A 22,932-nucleotide genomic window follows, 5' to 3' on the forward strand; every position below is an offset into this window, starting at 1 on the left:
TCTCTCTCTCTTAGACCCTCCCTCTCTCAGTCAATCTCTCTCGGACCTTTGGGCACTGCATTCTCTCTCTCTCTCTCTTAGACCCTCCCTCTCTCAGTCAATCTCTCTCGGACCTTTGGGCACTGCATTCTCTCTCTCTCTCTCTCTCTCTCTCTCTCTCTCTCTCTCTAGGGGCCTCTCTCTCTGACTCTGTCATCCCCAAATCTCGGTCTCCCTCTCTCGGCACTCTCTCTCAGTCAATCTCTATCTGCCCTTTGGGCATTGTTTTTTTTCTCTCTCTCCCCCCCCCCCCCCCCCCCATTCACTCAGTCTATCTCTCCCCCCTAATCTCTCAATCTCTCTCTCAGCCATTTGGGCATTGTTTTTGCTCTCTCCCTCTCTCAGCTTCCTCTCTCTCTCTCTCTCTCTCTCTCTCTCTCTCGGGCATGTCTACCCTATTCACAGATTACAGAGAGGAGAAAGAGAGCCAGTGGAGGAGAGGAGAGGGACAAGGAGAGGAGAGAGTGTGTGTAAGAGAGAGAGAGGGTGGGGAGGGCAAAAGCACCAAGCTTTTTCCACACACATATGAGTGCCATTTATATAAAAATTCAACCTTAAATAATCAAAGTGAAGCGCATCTCCAAACTCTGCCGGAAGATGCAGTCCTCAGAAACCCTATGATGGACTAATAATGTATTTCTAGGCCTAATTATGAAATTTAAAGGTCCAAAAATGGTGCAGATCGATAAATTTTTTGAAAATAGACGGTGCAGGTAATGTTTTCCTTTTTACTATATCCACAAATCGTGAGATCAAGATGATGAATTGGAAGGTTTCCAGCGTTGTACAACCTTTTCAGTTGAGTTTTTGAGGTGCACATTATTTTTATAGAAGAAGGTTGACACCTTGTAAACTTTTCCCTATATGTGTGTGTGCATGTGCATGCATGTGACTTACTAAATTTCTCAAAGCTCTTTCTAGTTTTTCCAAATTTCCCACAATCTCTCCCTCTTTTTCTCTCACTAAAATCATCCCTAAAATCTCTTCAAAACCTTTTTTGACTTGTTATAGAAATTCACGGATAAAATTTCAAAAAAATTAAAAACAAAAATCGTAACACATTTCATTATGGAGAAGAAATAGGAGCAAACAAAGGGGAAAAAAATTAATATGATTTGAAAAAGGGCTTTATACACTAATTACGCAAATCAAATTGGGAATTATAAAATAGAAATTTCTATACTGGTGTTTTAACTTAACCAAAGAAGAAAGCTCAAATACAAGAAAAGGTTAGAAAAATAAATAGCTATAACAATAATACTGAATGAATTGAATATGAAATTAAAACAAAAACATTAATATTCAAATTCATTTTTGTCTAATCTCTCAGCAGTAGTAATGTCTCACACACACACGACACATGCAAGCACGCACAAACACGCACGCATGCACACAACCACCACAAAAACCTAATGCCAAACATATGGAGCTAAAGAAATTACTTACAAAAACCTCATGCCGAGCATGGACAAAGGAATTACTTACTTTGTTTATTTCTCTATTTTTCTGACGAAGAAGTATGAATACAGATGGAAGTAAGTGGGAAGCTGAAGCAACGAGATCAGAGAACTCATAAGCCAAACGAGCTAGTCCTTTTACTCCTGCACTCTTCATGTGTGGAGATTCCCCAGCCACAAAGCCAATGATCTAATATCAAATGATAATGACCATGGAAACCCGTCAAGATGTATAGATGAACCAAAAAGCTAAGACACGTTCCTCATAATACCTCATACATCACTGATTCATGAAAGAAAAAAAAAATTATATATCATATGCAAAACCTCTAAATAATTATTTCCTAGACAACACAGGCCACCCGGGATCTCTCAATGCATTCTCAGAAAGTAGAAAGGCATCCCTGATGACAAGAACTACGAAGACAGTATACAAGGGATGCCAGGCTTGAAACAGATTGCTATATTAATGCTCATGTTTAATTTTCCTCTTTAATAAACTAAGCGCCTGACAAAGAATAAATAATTTATTCATGTTTGATTTATGTACTCTAATTCATTTAATGATAATAATGCAAACTTTGCAATATGTACCTCCCCTTCTGGTTAAGCAAATGCATACAAAGTCGGTGATTTAGGCAAAGCTTCTCCGAATCTTTTGACACCCCCCCCACCCCACCCCACATACTGACACCCCAACAAAAAACATAAAAATAAAAAAAAAGAAAAAAAAGAAGAAACACACGCATGCACGCACGCACGCACACACACGCACAGAGATCACAATCTTTCCAATGGATTGCTCTTACTTCCTTTAGATTTTTGGCTTCCTAGCCAATCTTTGTGCAGGTAGACATAAAAAGGTATAATTTGCAGGATATTGAAAATTAATGTGGAACAAATATTGGCAGATCTTGAGACAGTTTGTAGCACATGAGAGAATCCAAACTCAGCTCATGTTGGTGATAAAGCAAGCTGTCACTAATTAGCACATGGGAGGAGCTATTTTAAGGCAACATAGCTTTCCAGCAATGTAGAGTTTGGATAGAAACGAATGAATCTTCATATTTTCTTTGGATAATTAATCTCAATCAGCATTTTCGCAAGGGACAACAGCAATTTAGCAACAAAAGGATGTTATCAACTGGGATTCATAGGCATTAGAAGAAACTCTAGTGGTTGAGCTGTCTGGTGGACAAACACAGTAAAAAATATCAGTAAACTGACTAAGCTCTAAAGAGAAACCCAACCATTGCTGATGTTGGAATTACGTCTATTCTTGGCAGAAGTCCGACTGCTACTTTACTCAGGGATTAAACCAAGAAAACTATTGACAACAGTGAAATCTCTTCAACATGATGAAGCAATCTCGTGAATGTTTGGTAGGGTTTGGAAGTTCTGAACTAGTTTCTCAGCTAAGAGTCTACTACGATAGCTCATAAAATGATCAGCCTCTTTTTTTTTCCAAAGCAACAGTCGCCTTATGCAGGGTGATCCCCATTCACCATTTCTTTTTTCAATAGTGGTAAATGCATTTAGTAGAATGTTAGAAGGAGAATATAGAAGAGCGAAGAAGCCCATGGAATGCAGCAACAACATCACATCTACAATTTGCAGATGACACATTTATTCTGTCAACTAACAAACAATCAAGTTGATAATCTTTGGGGATCCATTAGTTGCTGTGAAGTGGCATTGGACAAAAAATAAATATGTACAAGACGCTAACTTTTGGGGATAAATGTGCACCAACAAACATCAGCAAATTCCAAAAAAGCAGCTGCATGAGCGTGACAAAATCAGCAATTGAATACATGAGACTGCCTCTGTTTGCAGGCAAAACACAATTCTTGCAGTGGGAAGCAGTGATTGAGAGATTCAAACGAAGGTTAGTGTAGAAGACCCAACATCTGTCAGTTGGAAGGCGAATTATGCTTATAAATGCCATCCTCTGAAATTTCTCAGTGCATTTTCATGAAGGTGGCCAAAAAATTACAATAATTAGAAAGAGATATTTGTTGGAGAGGATTGCAACACATAACAAGTTTGACTTGGTTTTTTTTTGAGAACCGGTTAACTCAAGTTTGAATTGGTTAAATGGGAGCATATTTGTAGCCCAAAAAAAGAAATAGGGTTAGGCATCCATATGAACAACAAATGAAGCCTTACCCAGCAAATGGCATTGGAGGGTCGGAGAAAAGGAAGATCATCTTTGGAAGGCCATGGTCACACAAGACTAGCTTGGATACCGCAGAATGGTGCATCAATCCAACCAGAAAAATAGCAGTGGGGCATTGAGAGGCATGGAGAGCTACATACAGTGTAAAGAAGCTTATAAAACACACTTTCTAAAAAAGTTTATAAAACACTCTATTTAAGTTAGGTGTGAACATATAATCAAGATATGGAAGCACTTTTGGCTTCAGAATGAGCCACTAAACACTCGCCACCCATCCCTATAACATCCAGCAGCTCTAGCTATTTCACCGGAATCCAGAATAGCAGAAGCACTAGAAAGAATTGGGAGGAGAATCCCGGAATCCTAAACTTCATCATAATCTCAAATATGAAGGGCTCCAGGAACTAAAGGAAGAGGAAAGTTGTGCCCAGTCCTAATCATGACAAACAACTTATAGCAAGGTATGGGGAAAATGGAATGATTTGAAGCCCAAATTTTCGGTGAAGTCTTTCTATAAAGAATTGACGGGATCCAAGAGTAGCCTATCAACATTCTGAAAGGCCAGGGCATCAGCTCCCCAGAAATATATATGCCTTTGGATGGCTTGCGACCTCATTTAATGTACTTACAATAAAACATCTGGTAAAACTGAGGGCTACCAATTCCAATATTGGTGCATAATGTGCAAGCTAGACAAAGAGACCATATACCATCTCTTCATCCATGGTACAACAAGTGTAAAGATATGGGAACCTCATCTACTACCCTTAGCTTTCCATGCACTCCAGAAACAGTAGAAAACCTCTTCAAGCGCTAGTTCTCTCCCAAACTTCCGTCCATAGTTACCTCAATCTCCCATCTAAGGTGGTGATCCAGCTCCAGGATCATGATCTGGCATTTCTTTGTCGGGATCTCCATGGGATCTCAATCCCTAATAATAGGGGTCTTATGAAAGACTTACTAAATCATAAACTACATCACAATGATTCACCCAAAAAAAAACTACATCACATGATTGCATGAAGTTGCCGCCATTGCAAGATGACACAGGGTATCAGGAGCAAACTATGGGCTGTTTTAAGTAGGGATCGAGGGTTCCAAGGTGGTTCAAGAGGGCAAAGAGGTTTCAGGGGTTCCCAAAACTGGGGCTGATCAGACTCGGATGATGAAGATTAATTCAGGCAAGGTGGGAGGAATTTCAGAGATGAGTAACCAGTCTCGGAACTATTGGAAAAGTAACGAGGATGATGATTGGCTCATTGGCAATAGGAGGTCAAACCAATCATCCTCTGTTGCGAGGACAGGCAGGTACTCTGTTGATATCTCTCTACACATACATTGAAACCCAACTACTATCCTTTGACCTTTTCTATTTGATGAATGTTGTCTCCTTTGGTTGTTACAATGTTGTACTAGTCTCGGAACTCTTGGAGAAGTAACAAGGATGATGATTGGCTCATTGGCAATAGGAGGTCAAACCGATCATCCTCTTTTGGGAGCGGGACAGGTACTCTGTTGATTCCCCTCTATATATATATATACATTGAAACCCAACTACTATGCTTTGACCTTTTCTACTTGATGAATATTGTCTCCTTTGGTTGTTACAATGTTGTGACCACCCGAATGGATGCCCTTTTCGCTCCTGATTGGATAGGAGTGATTGCATAGGAAAAGTATCCCCCTCTTTTGTCTATTCAAAATCCAACAACTGTTTAATTCTATCCAATCCCGGGATGCTGGGCTGACATGGTAATTACACAATTGAATCCCTACCAGCATCTCAAGGTTGGATTCTATTTGATGGCTGTGGTATTTTCCTTTCAAATCGATAGGCACTTTTTGTACCTGATCATAGGCCACTACATGTTCTTACTTCTCTTTGTATTTTGGTATCATAGTCAAATTGATTATTCTCCAATAATTTTTTTTTTTCTTTTAGTGAGAAACTATAGCTCGCCTTGGCTGGACCCCAATGCTGATCGAAACCCGGGGTAAAGGAGGAGGGTTGTGTTAGTGAGCAACCAACGTAAAACTTTGCCGCAACTTTTCATGAATCCTGGCTCTACGATATCTAGTCATGCTAGGACGTTCCCAGTAAGCGCTTATGGTCTTACTAAGGGTATGGCCCCCGATAGAGCAAAATGGCGGATCATGATTCTTAAAGCCGACTCTAAATAGTTGGGGATAAGGCTCTGATGGTCACATGATTGTATAAACCCACAAACTACATCATAGTGCTATACATGCATCACTGTGTGCCCCATCATAATATAATTGAATGATAATAAATTAGTGATTGCACTTTTTAATTTTTATATAATTTCTATTTTTCATATTTTTATTTATGGAAAATTATCGATCCCCCCAAAAAAAAAATTTGACTTTCTAAGCATGCCACCCCCAAATGCTTTTAATACCACACTATTAACCCCCACTGTTTATTTTTGCATCCACACCCCAAAGAAAAAAAATTCACTTTTTCAGACAAAATACCCTCATAATAACCCACATTTCCCACTCTCTTCTAAGCCAATCCAGCACAACTTGAATATAGAAGCCACCGTCATAATTTCAATATATGCCGGTTGGACTCATTTTGTCCTGGACCGATAGAATTTGATTATCAAAAGCCAGTCCGACACATTTTTGTACCAAACCCGCGCATGTTGGGCTTCACATCTTGGAAATACAGTATAAAACCCTTTTTTTTTGGGGGGGGGGAATACCTTGGTCCAATAAAATAAAATAAACTTTCTTTGCTTGTGGGGCTAGTTGGAAAAAAAATAAATAGTATTGGGGTTAATAGTATGGTATCAAAAGTTTTTTTTCTTTTTAGGGGGTGGGGATATCTATAATTTTCATTTTATTTACTAATACTAATATTATAGAATGATTGCATTTTTTTAGACTCTTTCTATTTAGAAATTTTATTTATTAATTAATAAATTGTACGGAATGTGTTCCCAGCCTAGAGAACTTCTTCAATCTCAATGTCTCAATCAATGGTGAAGGTTCATACTGTAGGCAACTCTGTGGACGATATGGTTAGAAAGGAATAGAGGAACATTAAATGTCACTACCAAACTATTCCAAGATTAACTGAAAGTGTCAAAGAACAGGTCATCCTTAAGGTATTGAATCAAAAGGAGTTATGGGGCTACCAACTAAACGATTTCAAGACTAGAGACACACTGCCAAGATTGCTACCAAAGAACCAGAGAGATCCGCTGTTCGAGCACCACAACCACCTCCAAAAAGATAAAACTAAATTTAGATGGAAATTTTAAGGGAAAGAGGTACATGTTATTCTATAGACCGGTGAAGCCTAAGGCTCTGTTGACTGGATCAGGTAACTTGAAAACAGATCAGAACTCTAGTGTGGTAGAAGGAGACACCGCAAATGCAAGAGCATTGGCAGGAAAGTTGGCAAAATGCCCATGGACATTGGCCCAGATTTTTTATGAACTATTTGAGATATGCTCTGCAAGAATAGTATTTTCTTAAACATATGTAGAGAGAAGCAAATGAAATGGCAAATGTTCTTGCTAGAGAAGAAGCTGATAAAGAGCATTTGATAACTCCGTTGTGAATCAATTTTTCATTTAAGAATCCAATTTTGGAAAAGGAAACATAATAAATTTAGATATGTAAATCCTAAAAAGCGTACAAACCCATAAATGCATATTTGTTTTTATAATCAATAAGGTTTTGTTAGTGATTAAAAAAAAAAAAAAACAATCCAAGCACACTTCAAATCATAGTTACCTGGGGCAGGAGAAAAAAAAAGCTCTGGGATTGGGAGCGGAAGCACGGAGTGAAGAAGCTGCGAAGTTCCATTGTTGAGGGAACGAGTTCTGTCCATTGGAAAATGTAGCGATTGAGATCCCTGACTTTTAGGGATCGAGTTCCATTTAACAATATTTTTACTTTTTCGAAATTCAAAACCCAAGTATCAATCTCTTGGATTTTTGTTATCAATGGGACACAAATGATAGCGATACTAAACAACCAATAGAGTGATGTAATACCTAATCAATCCTTGGGCAAGAATGGAGCTTTGTGTTCTCAGCGATCTCTCCCTATCTCTCTACCCCCCCCCCCCCCCTTCCCCCCCTCTAGCTCTCTAGTCAACTGGTGAAGAGATACATTCATTGGGGACTTTTATGGACACTTATTCCTTTTCAATTCCTTGGGGAACATTGTGGTCTATCTCCCGCTCATAGCTAAGTTCTCTTATGCAAAACAATAAAAACGGTAAGGCTATCTCCCTCTCAATAGCTAAGTTCTCCTTTGCAAAACAATAAAAAAGGTAAGGCTGCCAAATAAAACCCCAACAGCTCTCCTCCATCAAAGATTGCTAGGGGGGCTCAATGACCTATACACAAAAGAGACCTCACATTTCCAAGCATACATGTTACTCCAACCACAAGGCAACACTGTGTGTGACGTGATTTAGCTAACCACCAATCAAGCGATAGATGCTCTTCAAGAAGCAGACAAGACCAATGAACTAGACCCAAGGATGTTTCGCATATTTTTTGTGATCTCATTCCTCAATAGAACAGCAATGCGACTATCATTTGTATCTCGTCCAAATTTCTTCCTTCTCTCCCCTTGCCCTCTCCGGTCACCTTTATGTGGAAACTAGACACAAATCACAATTCACAGGGTATGTAAAATCGTAAACTGTAAAATATAGTGGAAATCACGGATTTTAGAAAGTCGGTAGATCATAAAGAAAAAAATGTATCGTTGAAACTTGCCACCAAAGTATAAGATATTGGATTCCATGTTGGTGGCTTATTCATGAAACGATCATATTTTGTATAGGGATATGGGTCTTGTTAACATACGATCAAGATATCTTATTTCCCAATTCGAGATCCTTAGTATCAAAGAATCGCTGGAAATTGAGATCCTGTGCTTTAGAGCTCCAGAACGAGATACCTTAGAACATCCCGATAACTATGGTTCAAATAATTTGCAAAGGTGAGGCGACTGTACCAATGGTCAAGAAAGGATGAGGCCTAACCCCGCCTTTTCTGAAAGCACCACGGGTCAAGTGCACCCTAGAAGCTTGATCCTAGTCATTTGGAATTTGGAAACGTAATCAAATTATATCAGTATGAGACAAAATTTTGGGCCTTTGATTGAAAACATTATGAGAGCATGTAATTCAAATTTCATAAGGATTTGATCTCATTTGATACCCCTTTGAAATCACCGTTGGTCAAGCATAACCTGAAGGCCTTGACCCTTGGTCAGTTGAAAACCCTATGAAATGATCTTGACGTATGGTGAAACTTTGTGAATCTTCATTTTGAGACATTATGAGCCTCTCATCCAAATTTCATGACGTTAGGATTATATTCGACATAGTTTTGAAGCCAGTATCGGTCAGAGCATGCGTCTATGGCTTCATCGTCAATCGGAAATAGAACCATGTTGGATCCACATGAAACTTGGTGGAATGATAATTTAAGGCAATATAAGACTATTTCAAAAGTTTCAAGTCATTTGGACTCGATTTGACCCACTTTCCATACTCAGTGGAGGTCAAGGCCCATAACCACCAAGGGGCCCATAACCACCAAGGGCCAAGCTCTGTTCATCTGACAGATTGACCTTCATCTTCAAATCGAGATTTCTCTCAATTCCTTGGGAGTTTTCTTAATAAATCTGAAGGGAAAGTTCCTCATGCCTTATGCCCTAGAATCCTAATAAGGAGTTGGGTGTGACAGATTCCAATTTTGAAAATGATTTGAGCCGCAAAAGGCATGATATCATCAGAGTGTCGTTTGACAATCTATACAAACTTCAAACTAGGATTTCTCTCAATTCTTTAGGAGTTTACTCATGAAATATTTAGGAATTGTTCTTCATTGAATGCCCCAATATTATAATAAGACATGGGGACCATAAGGTTCTTGATTTGAAAGCGATCTACACAATACATTAGGTTGCAACAAATTGAAAAAACTGCAATGAAGTGTTTTCGATTGATCATATCTTATTCATCTCTAATGCTTTTGATCCAAGATTTGTCATCTTGTTCACCTTTCCAAGCAGCCCAACCCAATAGAGCCGGGGTGAGACCAAGACCTGGTTGGGTCTAAGTCAATTGTACCTGAACACGACTCGTCGCGTTAGTCATGTTTAAAATATAGAAAATATATATATAATTAATGGAAGATACTACAAAATGCCTATAGGCAAAAATGAACAGTCATTTTGCCTACCCTCATCACCATCCAAAGTTCATCGCACGGTCACGATTGTTCGGTAGTATTTCATTTTTCATTTTTTTTCTACACATCAGAATGACCTGAAATTTGGAGCATGTGTTCATCAAATATAGATGAATCTACGAAAAATATCAAAACAATATTTTACATGAAATAAATTGACCAAAATACCCCCAAAAAGTTTCAGGGGTATTTTGGTCAATTTTGTTTTCGCGAATTTTTTTTATATATATTTTTATTAGGTGCGTCTCACCAAGATGTACACATGCTCCAACTTTCAGATCATTCCTATTTGTAGAAAAAAAAATGAAAAATGAAACACTACCGGACAATCGTGACCATGCGATGAACTTTGGACGGTGATGAGGGTAGGCGAAATCACTGTTCATTGTCGGCTATAGGCGTTGGGAAGACTTTTCCATAATTAATATAATAATAATTATATGCACTTTTGACATATATTTATATAAGATATATTTATACATACTAGGTCGGGACAGGTTTGGGTCACATGGAAGGGTTTACGCAGGCTTAGACCTAGACCCAGACCCCAACTTGTTGGGTCCAGACATTGCTCGTTTGGTATGTTCTTGAATTTTGGTCATGATGGGACGTTCCACATGTTTGAAGTTTGGATACGCACAAAACTCATTTGATACCCATCCTTCACATTGTTATGTGAGAGAGGATCAACTAGGGCTGGCAACAGGCCCGATGGCCCTAGCCCTAATCCCTGTAGGGCCGGCCCTAGCCCTTGCCAAGTCAGGCCGATCTAGAACAAAGTTTTAAAAAGTAAAATAGAAGGAAAACTAAAGAAAAATGAGGGTTGGGCCAGGCCGAACTGGGCCGGCCTTAGCCCTAGTGGCCCGCCCCAGACACATTTTGTGGCCCAGGCCCAAAGTTTTTAGGGCCGGGTCGGACTGGCCCATTGCACCCTTAGACTCAATTGAATTGTGGCTTTGGTTAATTACAAGGTCTTCAATAGTGATTCTCTCTCCAAAAGCCCTATAAATGTGGATTTGACTGCCAGTAGGGGAGGAGAGACATTTTATAAGGGAGAGATATTTTCTATGATATACAAGCCCATTGGAGCAAAGTATCGCACAAGCATACGTTGTAACTACAGAGAACTCAGGGACTTCATTTCAGAGATATATACTCAAGATCGAGGCTTAATTTAGAGCAGGAAATTGATGAACAAGTGCAGCTACACTTCCCACATCCATAGTCATAAGTATCATGATGTCCATGCTAGCACTTTGTTTCTTTGTGGTCTATAATAGTTCTGAAACCCAGATCTGTTCTTCCTTGTATAAACAAGTAATATGTAAATGAAACAGGATACCTAAGGGTCTTGGAATTACCTAGTACCTAGAGTTCATATTAATGAAGAAGTCCTTGGTTATATGTAATCTTGGGTGAACTTGTTCCCTGTTTGTGTTTGTTTTCGTCCTTTATCCTAGGAGTCATATTTTTTCATACAAGCACGACGCAAACAACAAGATGGCAGGTGTGGTAATGCAGAGATTTTGTGGATAATTTGAAAACACTAGATTTCATTTAAGCTGATAGAGTAGCAAGTATGATAGCCCCCTAGGGATTTTGACGTCGGATATGAATGTCCCAGACTTTCGATTAAAACTTTTCTAGTTGTTGGGGGTTGCATTGCATGTGTAAACGTCTCTCCCATGTAAAAATTATACACTGAAATAGTTGCAAAATATCAATCAGAATAAAGTAGCTACAACGGAAATGGAATAAATAATTAGCTACATGATAACGTGATTATGCAAAATTAACCATATTCTTACCGTATTAAATAACTGATGTAGATTTTCATCAGAGCCTCCTTGATCTACATCACCATATGTATGCCCAATTTTGACGAGTAAATCATAAGCCCTGTTTCTTGTTTTCTTGTTGGCCTGCAAAGGGAATTTACAAATAGTTAATTCGCAAATACACACGCGCACACACACACGCACGCATGCACACGCACACATGCACACGCACGTGTGTGCGCACGCACGCATGCACATATATGGGGTGTGGTCACATATATGTGGGTGTGGTTTGCATAAGGTGCAACCTTAAACAATCCAATCAAGGCGCACTTCTAAATTTTACCATAAATGCAATTTTGATATCAAAATTTCTTAGGATGGCTTGATAATCTATTTTCATCTCTAATCATAAAATTTTAAACTCTAAAAATGGTTCAAATCAAGTAGATCTATAAACACGTGAAAATCTTAAAACTGGACGGTCCAAATAATGTATATTGCAAGATACACTATTTCACGGACTTGAAATCTTTTGTTCTTTTCATATTCATACATCTCGATGTCGAGATGATCAATTAGAGGGTTTTCCAACCATCTTCAAGATAAACGACTTCAATTTCCAACAGAAAAACTTTTATAGCAGTTGCGCACACTTTCTCTCCAAAGTTCAACCCTAGTCAAGATTGCCCCAAGTAATCTAAGTTGGAGAAGCATTCAAATACAGAACTCGTTACAAGTGCTTTTTTAAGAAAAAGACGTGATTTCATAATCTTTTAAAAACAAACCCATTCTACGAAGCAGATAATGTACTGAAGTAATCATCCTGAAAGATGAGATTTATATTGTCTCCTATCTACCTGTTTAAAGCATCAGGAACAGAGCTAATTGAAGTACCTCTTTCAAAGCAAGTATTATTTCTGTAAGGAATGCACTATTGATATCTCTCCTTTGCTCTGGAGTATCCTGTGAAAACAGTGTCAACGATCACAAACCAATAGCTGACATTCTCACACGACAAAGAAAACTGAATAAGTCGATTAGTCAACTATGCCAACTAAGAACCAGAACAATAGGTGGGATAATTTGACAATTTGCCATAATCACAAACCTTTGAGACATTAAGGATGAAATAATACAAGCAGTCAAGACGGTGTCGTTTAGCTGAAAAATGGCACATAGGCATCACTTCTACCAACAATTTACATATATCGTCCAGCTTGGTTTGAAGAAACTCTCCATGTTCCTGCTCAAGAAAATTTTCAGCACTACTATAGTTAACAACAAATGTCCACATCACAAAACACCAAAGTACAAGCCAGGCAACCAACAAAAGCTTCAGAACATTGCATGTGTTTGACATAAGTAGCACACAAATACATATAATAAAAATAAAAAGCAAAAGAGTGAATACCTTTAAGATGATAGAGAGAACCTTATATGCCTTCTTCTGAACCAAACCCTCTTCCTTCTGCAACCAGACAACACCTTAGCCATCAACAGTCCATTATACAACAACATAATCCATACAAAGCACATGAAAAAAAATCCTAAACAAAACACCAGCAAATTTCATTTCAAACCAACAAACCTCCATGGCAGGCTTTATCGAAATAAATAATAGATTGATGCCTTCTGCATCTAAACCCGGCAGAAGTGATATAGCTAAGTCCAACAAATGGCCCCTGCAACCATAAAGACTATATTGTTAACATTAACATGATAAGATTAAACTGACCAATCATTGCATGCATAATGCAATAAAATCACTTTTGTACAACTAATCCAAAGTATTTTTCAGGCAAGATACCCTAGAAATTTGCTTCCTGATATACAAGTCAAGATATTAAGAGTATGTTGAATGATTTATATTCTTCATAGTTAAAAATTAAGTTGGAGGCAAAAATCATATGAAAGCTCAAACAACTTGCCTTTCAGATGCATCAATCATATGGAAGGTCAAAAAACTTGCCTTTCAGATGCTAATGCATCCCCATTCCTGGAGCCATCGATTTGCATGGAATTGGATTCACTTGGCTGCTCTAATTGAACAGCCTCTTGTGTCAATTTTAGTAGCCGCTGCATCGTCATTGTGAAGAATTGGCGAACCACCATCTTATCTGATATAGATGCGAACTCCGCAATAGTGGACTGTAATTAGTGAAAAGACAACGAATTACCTTTGCATACATTGTGAAATGTAAATTACACAGATAGGCAGGGCATTTTTTACTGTACAATAAAAAAATACTTCACCTAGCAGCACAAAGCCATTCCCTACATTATGAGATCATACAAAGCGTTTTAGAGTTCCATAACATGCACAACATATAAAACTTTCCCACTCCCATATAAATGATATTTCTACAGCTGCTAATTTCTTAGTACATCTGATATCAGTATGATCACTGTGAGAAGTTAGTTCAACTTGTCACATGGAAAAGTAATAAAACTCTTACACAGACGAGATGCTTAGGAAACAAAAGAAAAACTCAAAATACAAGAGAACTTCTGACATTGCTTTTCCTTTATAAGTAATAAAAATAATAAAAGGATTACAATTTTTTATAGAGGTTTACTGTCACATGAAATTCCAAAACCCTGCAATATTTCTTGCTACTCCCATGTTTATTATGTTTTCCTTTTTTAATTAGATTAGATTTATCATTTTTTACCTTGTGTTAGATCAAAATCAGCACATACGTATTTTAGCTATTTCATTAGCTTTATAATTGTGATTATATACACAGGGCAATCCTAAAAGATCCAATCATTCTCGGAGTTATGACTACATTTCTCTCTGCGATTCCACTTGTGCAACATCACAAGGCATCATAGGCAGAGGATAAAGATTCAACTTTTGCTTTCCTATATGTACAGGATAAAGATTCAACTTTTGCTTTCCTGGATGTACAAATTAAAGTCCCAAATCAGATCCAACTTGCAAGTGCAGTATAGCCTTTGTAAATTTTTCTTTTTTTTTGTCAATGCACCTCATAATACCACGAGTTGGCTTCATAGAGAGTTGCGCAATTTGCAAGTAGCAGCCACAGCTTAATCCATCATTTTAAGAAGGAATTTTTAGCACATTTCAGGATTGTGCATACAAAATCGCAAGGATTTTTTAGGAACCATTGATGCCACCCTCCCCTTTGCAAATACTTTGGATACCATGCCTGCGTATGTGTGATCAGCTGTTGGGTCGGTAAACTAAATGCTCTTTTTGTCTATACGTTCTTTTTTATCAATAACAACAATAGTAGAGAGTAAACACCTAGTTGCAATAAGTACAGACAAATGAAGATTTATGGAAAGGATACAAAAGAGCAGTAAAGGATGTGCGTGTTTTCCTTTTCCATCTTTTTTTTTTTTTGGGGGGGCGGGGGAGGGGGGGGGGGGTGTTTTAGCTTGGATTGGGTTAGAGAGAGAAGGGTATTACTAGAAGGGAGATCTGCAAGGTACAAGAGACAGGGAGGGGATGCATTATGGGAAAATGGAATCCAGATCCTAGAGATGCCATCAAGCAGTCCAAGCAACTAGCTAGGAAGTCCTCCCCATGCCCTCAAAAATTCTTGCTCCAAGTTGACCACACAAAGGGAATAAGGGAATGTAATTCCTCTGGCTATGAAGGATGTCTAACATCATATCCATAAGATCCAGAAGTACTACAGGCCCTGAGATTTTCCTCTAGCAAATGACATTAAAGCAGCTGGACATGGCAAAGCTGAGAAAATACAATGAGTCTGGTGAGCAATTCACAGGCGATCTTCATCTTCTGACGGAATTTGTAAGATGATGTTCATCAAGTTGAGAGAACTCACGAAGTCAAATCTGGGATTGCTGGAAAACCCAGCCTAGAATTGCGGCAATCATCCTTTATTTCTATGCCTCACATCAAAAGGTTTTATTGTTTGTTAAGAAACATCAAATGAACCTCATTATTTAGTAAGGTTGACAAAAACTCATCTACCTTTTTCTTTTTGATAAGCAACTCATTTGTATTATTGAGCATTGAAGTTGTACAATGGCCCCATCTCATGGTAACTGTAGAACTAAATGGATATAACTGTTTGCACTAGGATAGAGATACAAATATTGGCCCTACAATAGAGTTGCTCTGTTATTTAAAATAACAATTGAAGAAATTTGGTTGTTCCTCGAATTAATCTTAAAATACAAGGACCCTCAAAACATACAAAAGCTTCAGTCATTTCCAATTGATCCATGCTAATGCTTTTTTCAAGGTTTAATTTTTTTAGTCAAGTATTCAAAACTTCGAATGCAATTTATTATTAATTTATTATAAATTTTTTTACCGAACAATGTATCCTTCAAGGGAAACAAAAGTTGCAGAGGGCTCCTACGACACAAAGGACAAATGTAGCCTACAATTCCATATCCCCATGTTGTCCTTATGTACCCTCATGTTTTCCTGCAAATTAGCTCCCATATCTGCCTCCAGTATTCAAATGAATGAAATCCAAATTCAAAAGTTTGTCCACAAATCATTTATTTCCAAAAAAACCCCAACCCTTCTCGTGCAATCCCCATGACAGCACCCCAATCAATGCTATGCCCTACTTTGACCTACTTAGAACCATTAATGCCGAGACATTTCACACAACAATTTAGTATCACATTTCCATCAACTGCCCCGGTGGCCAAAGTCTTCACTTCGAACAGAGGCTAATCTAAGGTACACACCTCTGTAACCTCTACCCCCCAACCCCTCTCTCTTCCTCCATTTCAACTCCCATTATTTGTCCCACCAAAACTCTATCACAGTTGTAGTGTTGCCACACACCCATCTCCTTCTCCTACGTTTTTTTCTATCTCTATCTCCAATCTTCTTTCCAATATATTCACTGTAGCCTCCCTACATTCTCCAAGTTGGTTACAATCGCTCTCTTTACTTAACCCACCACAGCCGCACTTCATATACTCCTTGTCTCATCCTTTCTCTTTTCATCCTTGACCTATTCACTCTCTACTCTAAGTAGTGGAAATAGAAATCTAGGGATGGTCATACACTCCCTTTCTCATCCTCCCTATTTGCATCCGCCACCCATCTACACTCAACTCGAAGAAATGGGTATTGTCAATATGGGGAGGAGTACTATGCTTTGGTCAGTGGGTATCCGTTGGATTACATCATCATCTACAAAGGCACCTGCTTATACAACCTCCTTGGGTGCGCTACACTCCATGCTGCTGTGTGATCTCTTCATCACCAGAAATCAGACATCATCACCACAAAACAGAGTCATCAGCTTTTATACCATCTTGCAGTGGGCCGAAGCTCTCACCAGATCTTTTAGTCGGCTGCCGAGGTCCAAACATCACTACAGTTAGCCCGGAGAGGTCTCATATTCATCATGGATTGCTAGCACTACTAGAGGCCCTCGCCTCTAACCTTTTGGCACTCTGTTACTCGTTTCGAGATTGCATCTTTCATAGATATGTAGGGCTCCGCCCACTTTTTCTTCTTTAGGTTTTTCGTTTTCCTTTTTTTCTTCTTCTCTTTGTTTCTTCCCCTACCGCTACCATCTCTTTTATCTTCTCTCTCTCTATCTGTCTCTCTTGTTGTCTGAGCACCCAATCTGTGGGATTGCCTTCTTTAGGATTAGAATAATTGTAATACATTTATTTTAAATGCTGTTAATCTTTTCTCCAAAAAAAAAACAATTTAGTATCACATCATCCTAACTCATATAACACTCTAAAACATGCAGGTTTGGTTGACCCGTATATTTTGAACGAGTTGGCATTCACAAGTGAATAACATGTGACTGATTGCATCATTGTACTCTAGGAGACATGCTGCCACAAGGCTCACAACTTTTCCGTTGGCAAAAGAATTAACAATCAAAACAATGGACAGTGAATATAGTCAAACATCACAACACTAACACGACAAAGAACAACAACAACAAAACAACAACGAGAAGGTTGGAGGGAGACGAAAAGGATGTGGCATTGTAGTGAAGGTTTCTCTTATCCAATAGTTATTTGTGATTCCTTGAAAGAGGAAACAAAAGCTCCTTTGATGGGCCTTAGGTACTCCTCTAGTCTCTCTCAGGCTCCCAAAGGCAGAATATGAGTCAACTTATGCCTTTTTAATTACGGAAAATAAATTAATTGCACCAGGTGTGCGATAAGACACAACACATAAGGGAGGAGTGAGAACCTCATAAATGCAGTGGAGATCTATTTCAGTCACATATTAAGAGAGGCCAATTGTCTTGCAAGAGAATTTGTGATAATGATAATCTCTGAATGTGGTCAGTCAATCTTTCACATTCAGAAACAACCTCCCAGTACTTTCACGACTTTTAGAGCATATTCCCTATCAAATGCATCTTCAATGAAACTCGATGTATACCCTAAATCAATCGAACTTATATGAAGGAAAAGTGACTGAGTGGAAGGATACAATATTTCCAAGGGGGTAATCTATTGGAAGAGATGAATTAAGGTGAGGAGCAAAGAGATGACTTATAAAGGTGAAATTTGATGCAAAGGTTTGCACACAATCTCTAAAACCTCCAAAAGGATGAAAACTCATATGGCTGGCTATAATGACACTGATTCAAGGCAGTATATCCCTTGTGGCTTACATAAACTTGGCATCTTTTCTAGTTTGATGGAAGAAATATCTCCCCACAAAGTGAAAGATATGAATTACACAATCTATCTTTTTCAAGAAGGAAACCTTTATCTTGTGTGTTACTTCATAAAGCAAGATATGGATTCAAGTCTAAAGAAAGTAAACTATCGCCTAACAAGTTTACCTAAATAGGTAGATATAAGTTTTTCTCATATCCTTTTATGGTCATTCTCCATCATCAAAGGATGCACCCTAAACTATAATACCCTGGTTGGTTCATGCAGTGACAAAGTCCCCACAGATGAACCTGAGTAGTCAGTTCATCAAAAGCATCAGGTGTTGTGACTAATCCTCTTTTCACTTATATTTGACTAATAACTAACTATGCAAATTACACTATTTCAATGGAAATATTCACAGGAGCTCTTGTATTGGCATGAACAGATGGCAATGGAATATTGTGGTTTCCTCAAATCCTTACCAAGAATATAAGGAAGTATTGCATTTGCCTAATTGCAGCATGTAAGAACTACTAAAGACTAACTTGCATTTCTATGGCAAAGCCTATAGTTCCTCCTTAGATGGTTGAGTCAGCCATTTCATACACTACTCAAGAAACCTCACTTGGATGCTGTTTACACAACCTAACTTATATAAACTAGGGAAATTTATCAAAATACCCATTAGAGATGAAGTATTTAACACTCTGCTCAGATATGGGTGAAGTGTTAAGTTGCTCATCACTCATGGGTAATTTGATAAATTTCCCTATATATTATAAAGTCCAAACCAAGAAGTAGCATAGTTTTAGTAGCCACTGGCACACAACAACAGCATACACTGAGGGCTGTATTAACACAAGGAAAATCTACAACTAGATGTCAGTTTATATTTCTCAGAATCCCTTTTCTTTTAAGAATAAAAAGCAAAAGCAACTGCACAACCTAGAACTAAAGTCAAATACAAGGCAGTCATTAACATAGAAATGGAGCTAACAGCAATACGCTCTATTTTGAAGGGCCTTGGCACATCAATTATAAAGAGAAAAGGGTAACTTGGAACATCACTTAGAAAACTTTATGCCACAACAGTGAAATTAGCCTTGCCTTGAGCTCAATGCATATAGTTAGTGCCAAGGTTTTCAGTTTTACAACTCTTGCAGAAAGCATTTAAATTATCATGCAGTTGTCTTTTCCAAAGAAAACAATGAGATGCTGAGAACCATGTCATCATTATCGTCATTCGAGCCTTATACAAACTATTTGGGCTCGGCTACACTGAGAATCATGTGCAATTTCTAAAATCATCCAACCATAGATGGGAAAGATATAGGGACTACAAATTACCTGCAACGACCCACCGCTATCAGTTGAGCACTTTACAAAGATTCCAAACAGAACTGAGAAAAAATGTTGCGAGAATGAGCTCAATGCCCTCAAATTATTTTCTGCAACCAGCGGCGTATAACATGCCCTAGCTTTTTGGATAGAAATGCTTACATCCTGGGGATTCCCATCAGCAGACAGATCCCTTGTCTCAGCAAGTACTCTCTTGTTCTGTTGAATGAGGATCTAAACACCACAAATTCACAAAAATAAACATAAATTAATTTGAACAACAAAAGTCGTCACCATAAACCAAATCAACAGCAAGACATACTAAGAGGTGTGATGCAAACCTGCAAACCAGAGCATATTATCCCATGCAGCTCAGACTCTTTATAAAGTGCATCATTCAGGGACTTTGCTAGACCCTTAAAGCTATCAGCCGTGTCTACAGGATAGTTGCAATAGGCAGGCAACAAGGACCATAAACGATACACCAGTGCTTCTGCAGTCCTTGATGCAACAATGCGACCTTCATTCTCAAACTGCAAAAGGAGAAAGATATGATGGTACCCAACCTCATAAAATAAAATGAAATCAAATGAATTTGGTTAACTTCATAAGGAAAACTGCCTACCACTTTAGCTCTCTGCTTCAAGGATGTGACCAAACCCAAAATATGGGATGTAAAAAAACTTAAACGGGCACCAACTATGTGTTGTTTCAGAATTGGAATCAACCAAACATTAGCCAGGGATAAATCCTCAACATCTAAATTAAGAGGCAGATGACTCAAGAAATTCTGAGGTCCCATTGCGGCAATTGCAGAACCAACACATTTTTGCAGCTGAGTGTACCAGAAGTATCAACATCAGTAAAAGCAAAAGCACTAAGGACACTCCAATTGATAGAATATATAAGGGGAACATGCCAATAAAAGTTGAGATGGTAGATAGCCAGGGATAAATCCTCTCAACTTTTATTCATATTCAAGCAACCAAAGGAACTCGATGAATAAGATATATGGATGGTAAAAAGTAATAATTCTAGGTCATAGTATCACAGCCCATGGTTGATTTCATCACCTGTTTCCTGAAAGCCATGTACTCATCATCAAGCTGCTGGATATCTGCTAGGCTTTTAATGCTTTCCCTCATCAGAAACGAGGATGACTCCCCTGCCAAATAAAAAAGAAAATCATAAGTTTGACTAAATCTAAAAAGAATTATTATGATTAGCACCAGCAGCATGCACGATTCAATTAAAACTTAGGCCAATCCTCAACTAGAATATGCCATGATTCCATAAGAGGGAATATTAGATAGCAAAGAACAAAATAAATAACAATGGCCTTTAGAAATCAAGAAACAATAGGCATTAGATATAAATTGGATAAGTATGAAATAAATAAACTCACCTAATTTGTCAAACATCGCTGAAACAACCTGAAATGCCATATCCCAAACCGCGTTATACTGATAACCAAGTAAACTCTCAACAGTGGCACAAACTTTCTCCAATATAGTTGGTCCAGACCTTCTCAGGCCTCCACTAAGAGTTGGCTTAATCTGATCGGTTGCCTGCTTGATCAAACTCTCATCAATGCAAGTTGATATAAGACTTTTCAATGCTTTTGTAGCTCCAAATACAGCTTCCTCATGCTCACAAGCCAAAATCTCTGCCAAGTTACAATTATAAGATAACAAGTATATATTACTTCCCGTACCAAAAGAAAGGTAGAAAGACGAGAAGCATGAGAGAGCATTTGGCACGAATAAGAACAAAGCAAGTTCTTATTTAAAGATAAAAAATTGAGAAACATACCAAGGCCTCTCCCTCTCTCTCTCTCTCCTCTCTCTTTCTCTCACTTTTTCTCTCCTCTCTCTCTCTCTCACACACATACACACACGCACACGAACATGCAAGCACGCATGTGACAACATCAAGGTTGAAAAGGTATGGCTGCCAAATAGAAAAGGAATCTACAAGAGGACAAAATTCAACAAGTCAATGAAATCCACCAATTCTAATCTTCAATTGGCTCAAGTTTAAACCAGGGTAAACCCAAGTTTTCAGACTTCAAACCTCAGTAAGCCTCTGAGTCAACCAAATTGAAATGAATTTTGATTCCTTGTACATGAACAAAGTGCAACTGAAATCAATACCTGCGAGTGCACTGAAAATAGCCGGCAGTTTCACGACGCACAGGTCTCTGTCTAGAGCATAAACCTTCTCCATACCGATAAGCAGCAAGTGTGATGTAGCTGTCATCTCATCAGCTGACTTCTCATCAGCAGACACAGATGATGCTAACAAACAAATTAAAACTAAAAGTGCATCTGGAGCCAAAGAAGAAGTTGGACTAGAACACAACGTACGCAAAATGTCCATTAAATGTCTTGTAACAATAGGTTGTCCAATGTCAAAGAGTGGCTTTAAATACTTCAAGATTTGAGATGTGCATTTTGTTGACGTTAGAGGCAGGCAATACTTGAGAGCCTCTAAGATATATAGGACCTCCATTGCCCCACCTTCAGTTGGGCCATCAGTTACTGATTGCACTGCAGGATTTGATGCACCGGCAAGAAGAAGATACCGTTCAAATAGACTAGTGATCGCTTCGCTTGCTGGTACAAGCAAGGATGATCCTTGAAAGCCATGGAGTACCTCTTGAAGACATGTTCTAGCCCTTTTTCTCACCTAGAGAAACCAAACAGTAAACCAGTGTATTCTCAATACATAGAGCAAACCTTCCTCGAACAACCTCAACTGTATAATTACTAAAATTCAATGTGACTGTCACATGAGTTTGAAAGCAAAGGTCTACATTGCAAATTTTTATATTATCTCTGCATACAGCAGATTTCAGTGAATAAAAACACATTTTCAACTCAGAAAACTCATCAACTCAACTTGCCCATTTGCCAAGTTTGTAAACAAAAAACTCGAATGTGCCTGAAATTTTGGTTCTATATAATTGTTTTTGTGTTCTTTTGTGCCATAGTTGCTGATTTGGTTTCATTGTTCAGTCACATGTTGACAAGCTTGGTTAAAATCCTGCCATGGACACTTGGTACTATCTTTAGCTCCTATTATAAAATAAAAAATAAAAACTCAACCGAGTTTTTGCAAGTTAAGTATTTAACTCAGCAAGTTAACCAAGTTTTGGCATCGAACCACTGGATTTGTGTTCTTGAACATTGGACTCAAAATCACAACCAACCAGAGTTTGAGCCATTTGAGTTATTTTCCCCCCTCTTAAGGGGGAAAAGGGTGGGGTATTAGGGTTTCTCTTG

At 38.3% G+C, this 22,932-nt stretch overlaps 1 protein-coding gene across 1 annotated transcript in view; it reads right to left on the bottom strand.

The window, feature by feature from the left end:
• Positions 1–22,932, bottom strand: part of LOC18433723 (ARM repeat superfamily protein) — a 29,596-nt gene that overhangs the window by 3,686 nt on the left and 2,978 nt on the right. The window contains exons 2-14 of the mRNA XM_006843804.4: positions 21,802–22,336; positions 21,054–21,314; positions 20,722–20,813; positions 20,274–20,483; positions 19,990–20,181; positions 19,658–19,882; positions 13,677–13,855; positions 13,296–13,389; positions 13,119–13,175; positions 12,816–12,950; positions 12,602–12,670; positions 11,735–11,848; positions 1,525–1,686 (exon numbers count right to left, since the gene is read on the bottom strand). Of these exons, the coding sequence (XP_006843867.2) occupies positions 1,525–1,686; positions 11,735–11,848; positions 12,602–12,670; positions 12,816–12,950; positions 13,119–13,175; positions 13,296–13,389; positions 13,677–13,855; positions 19,658–19,882; positions 19,990–20,181; positions 20,274–20,483; positions 20,722–20,813; positions 21,054–21,314; positions 21,802–22,336 (2,325 nt within the window). The remainder of the gene's footprint in view (positions 1–1,524; positions 1,687–11,734; positions 11,849–12,601; positions 12,671–12,815; positions 12,951–13,118; positions 13,176–13,295; positions 13,390–13,676; positions 13,856–19,657; positions 19,883–19,989; positions 20,182–20,273; positions 20,484–20,721; positions 20,814–21,053; positions 21,315–21,801; positions 22,337–22,932) is intronic.

The sequence above is a fragment of the Amborella trichopoda genome, chromosome 12, assembly GCF_054954075.1.
Source record: "Amborella trichopoda isolate Santa Cruz 75 chromosome 12, AtrichopodaSantaCruz75HAP2 v2.0, whole genome shotgun sequence".
In the NCBI taxonomy this organism is placed as follows: Eukaryota; Viridiplantae; Streptophyta; class Magnoliopsida; order Amborellales; family Amborellaceae; genus Amborella; species Amborella trichopoda.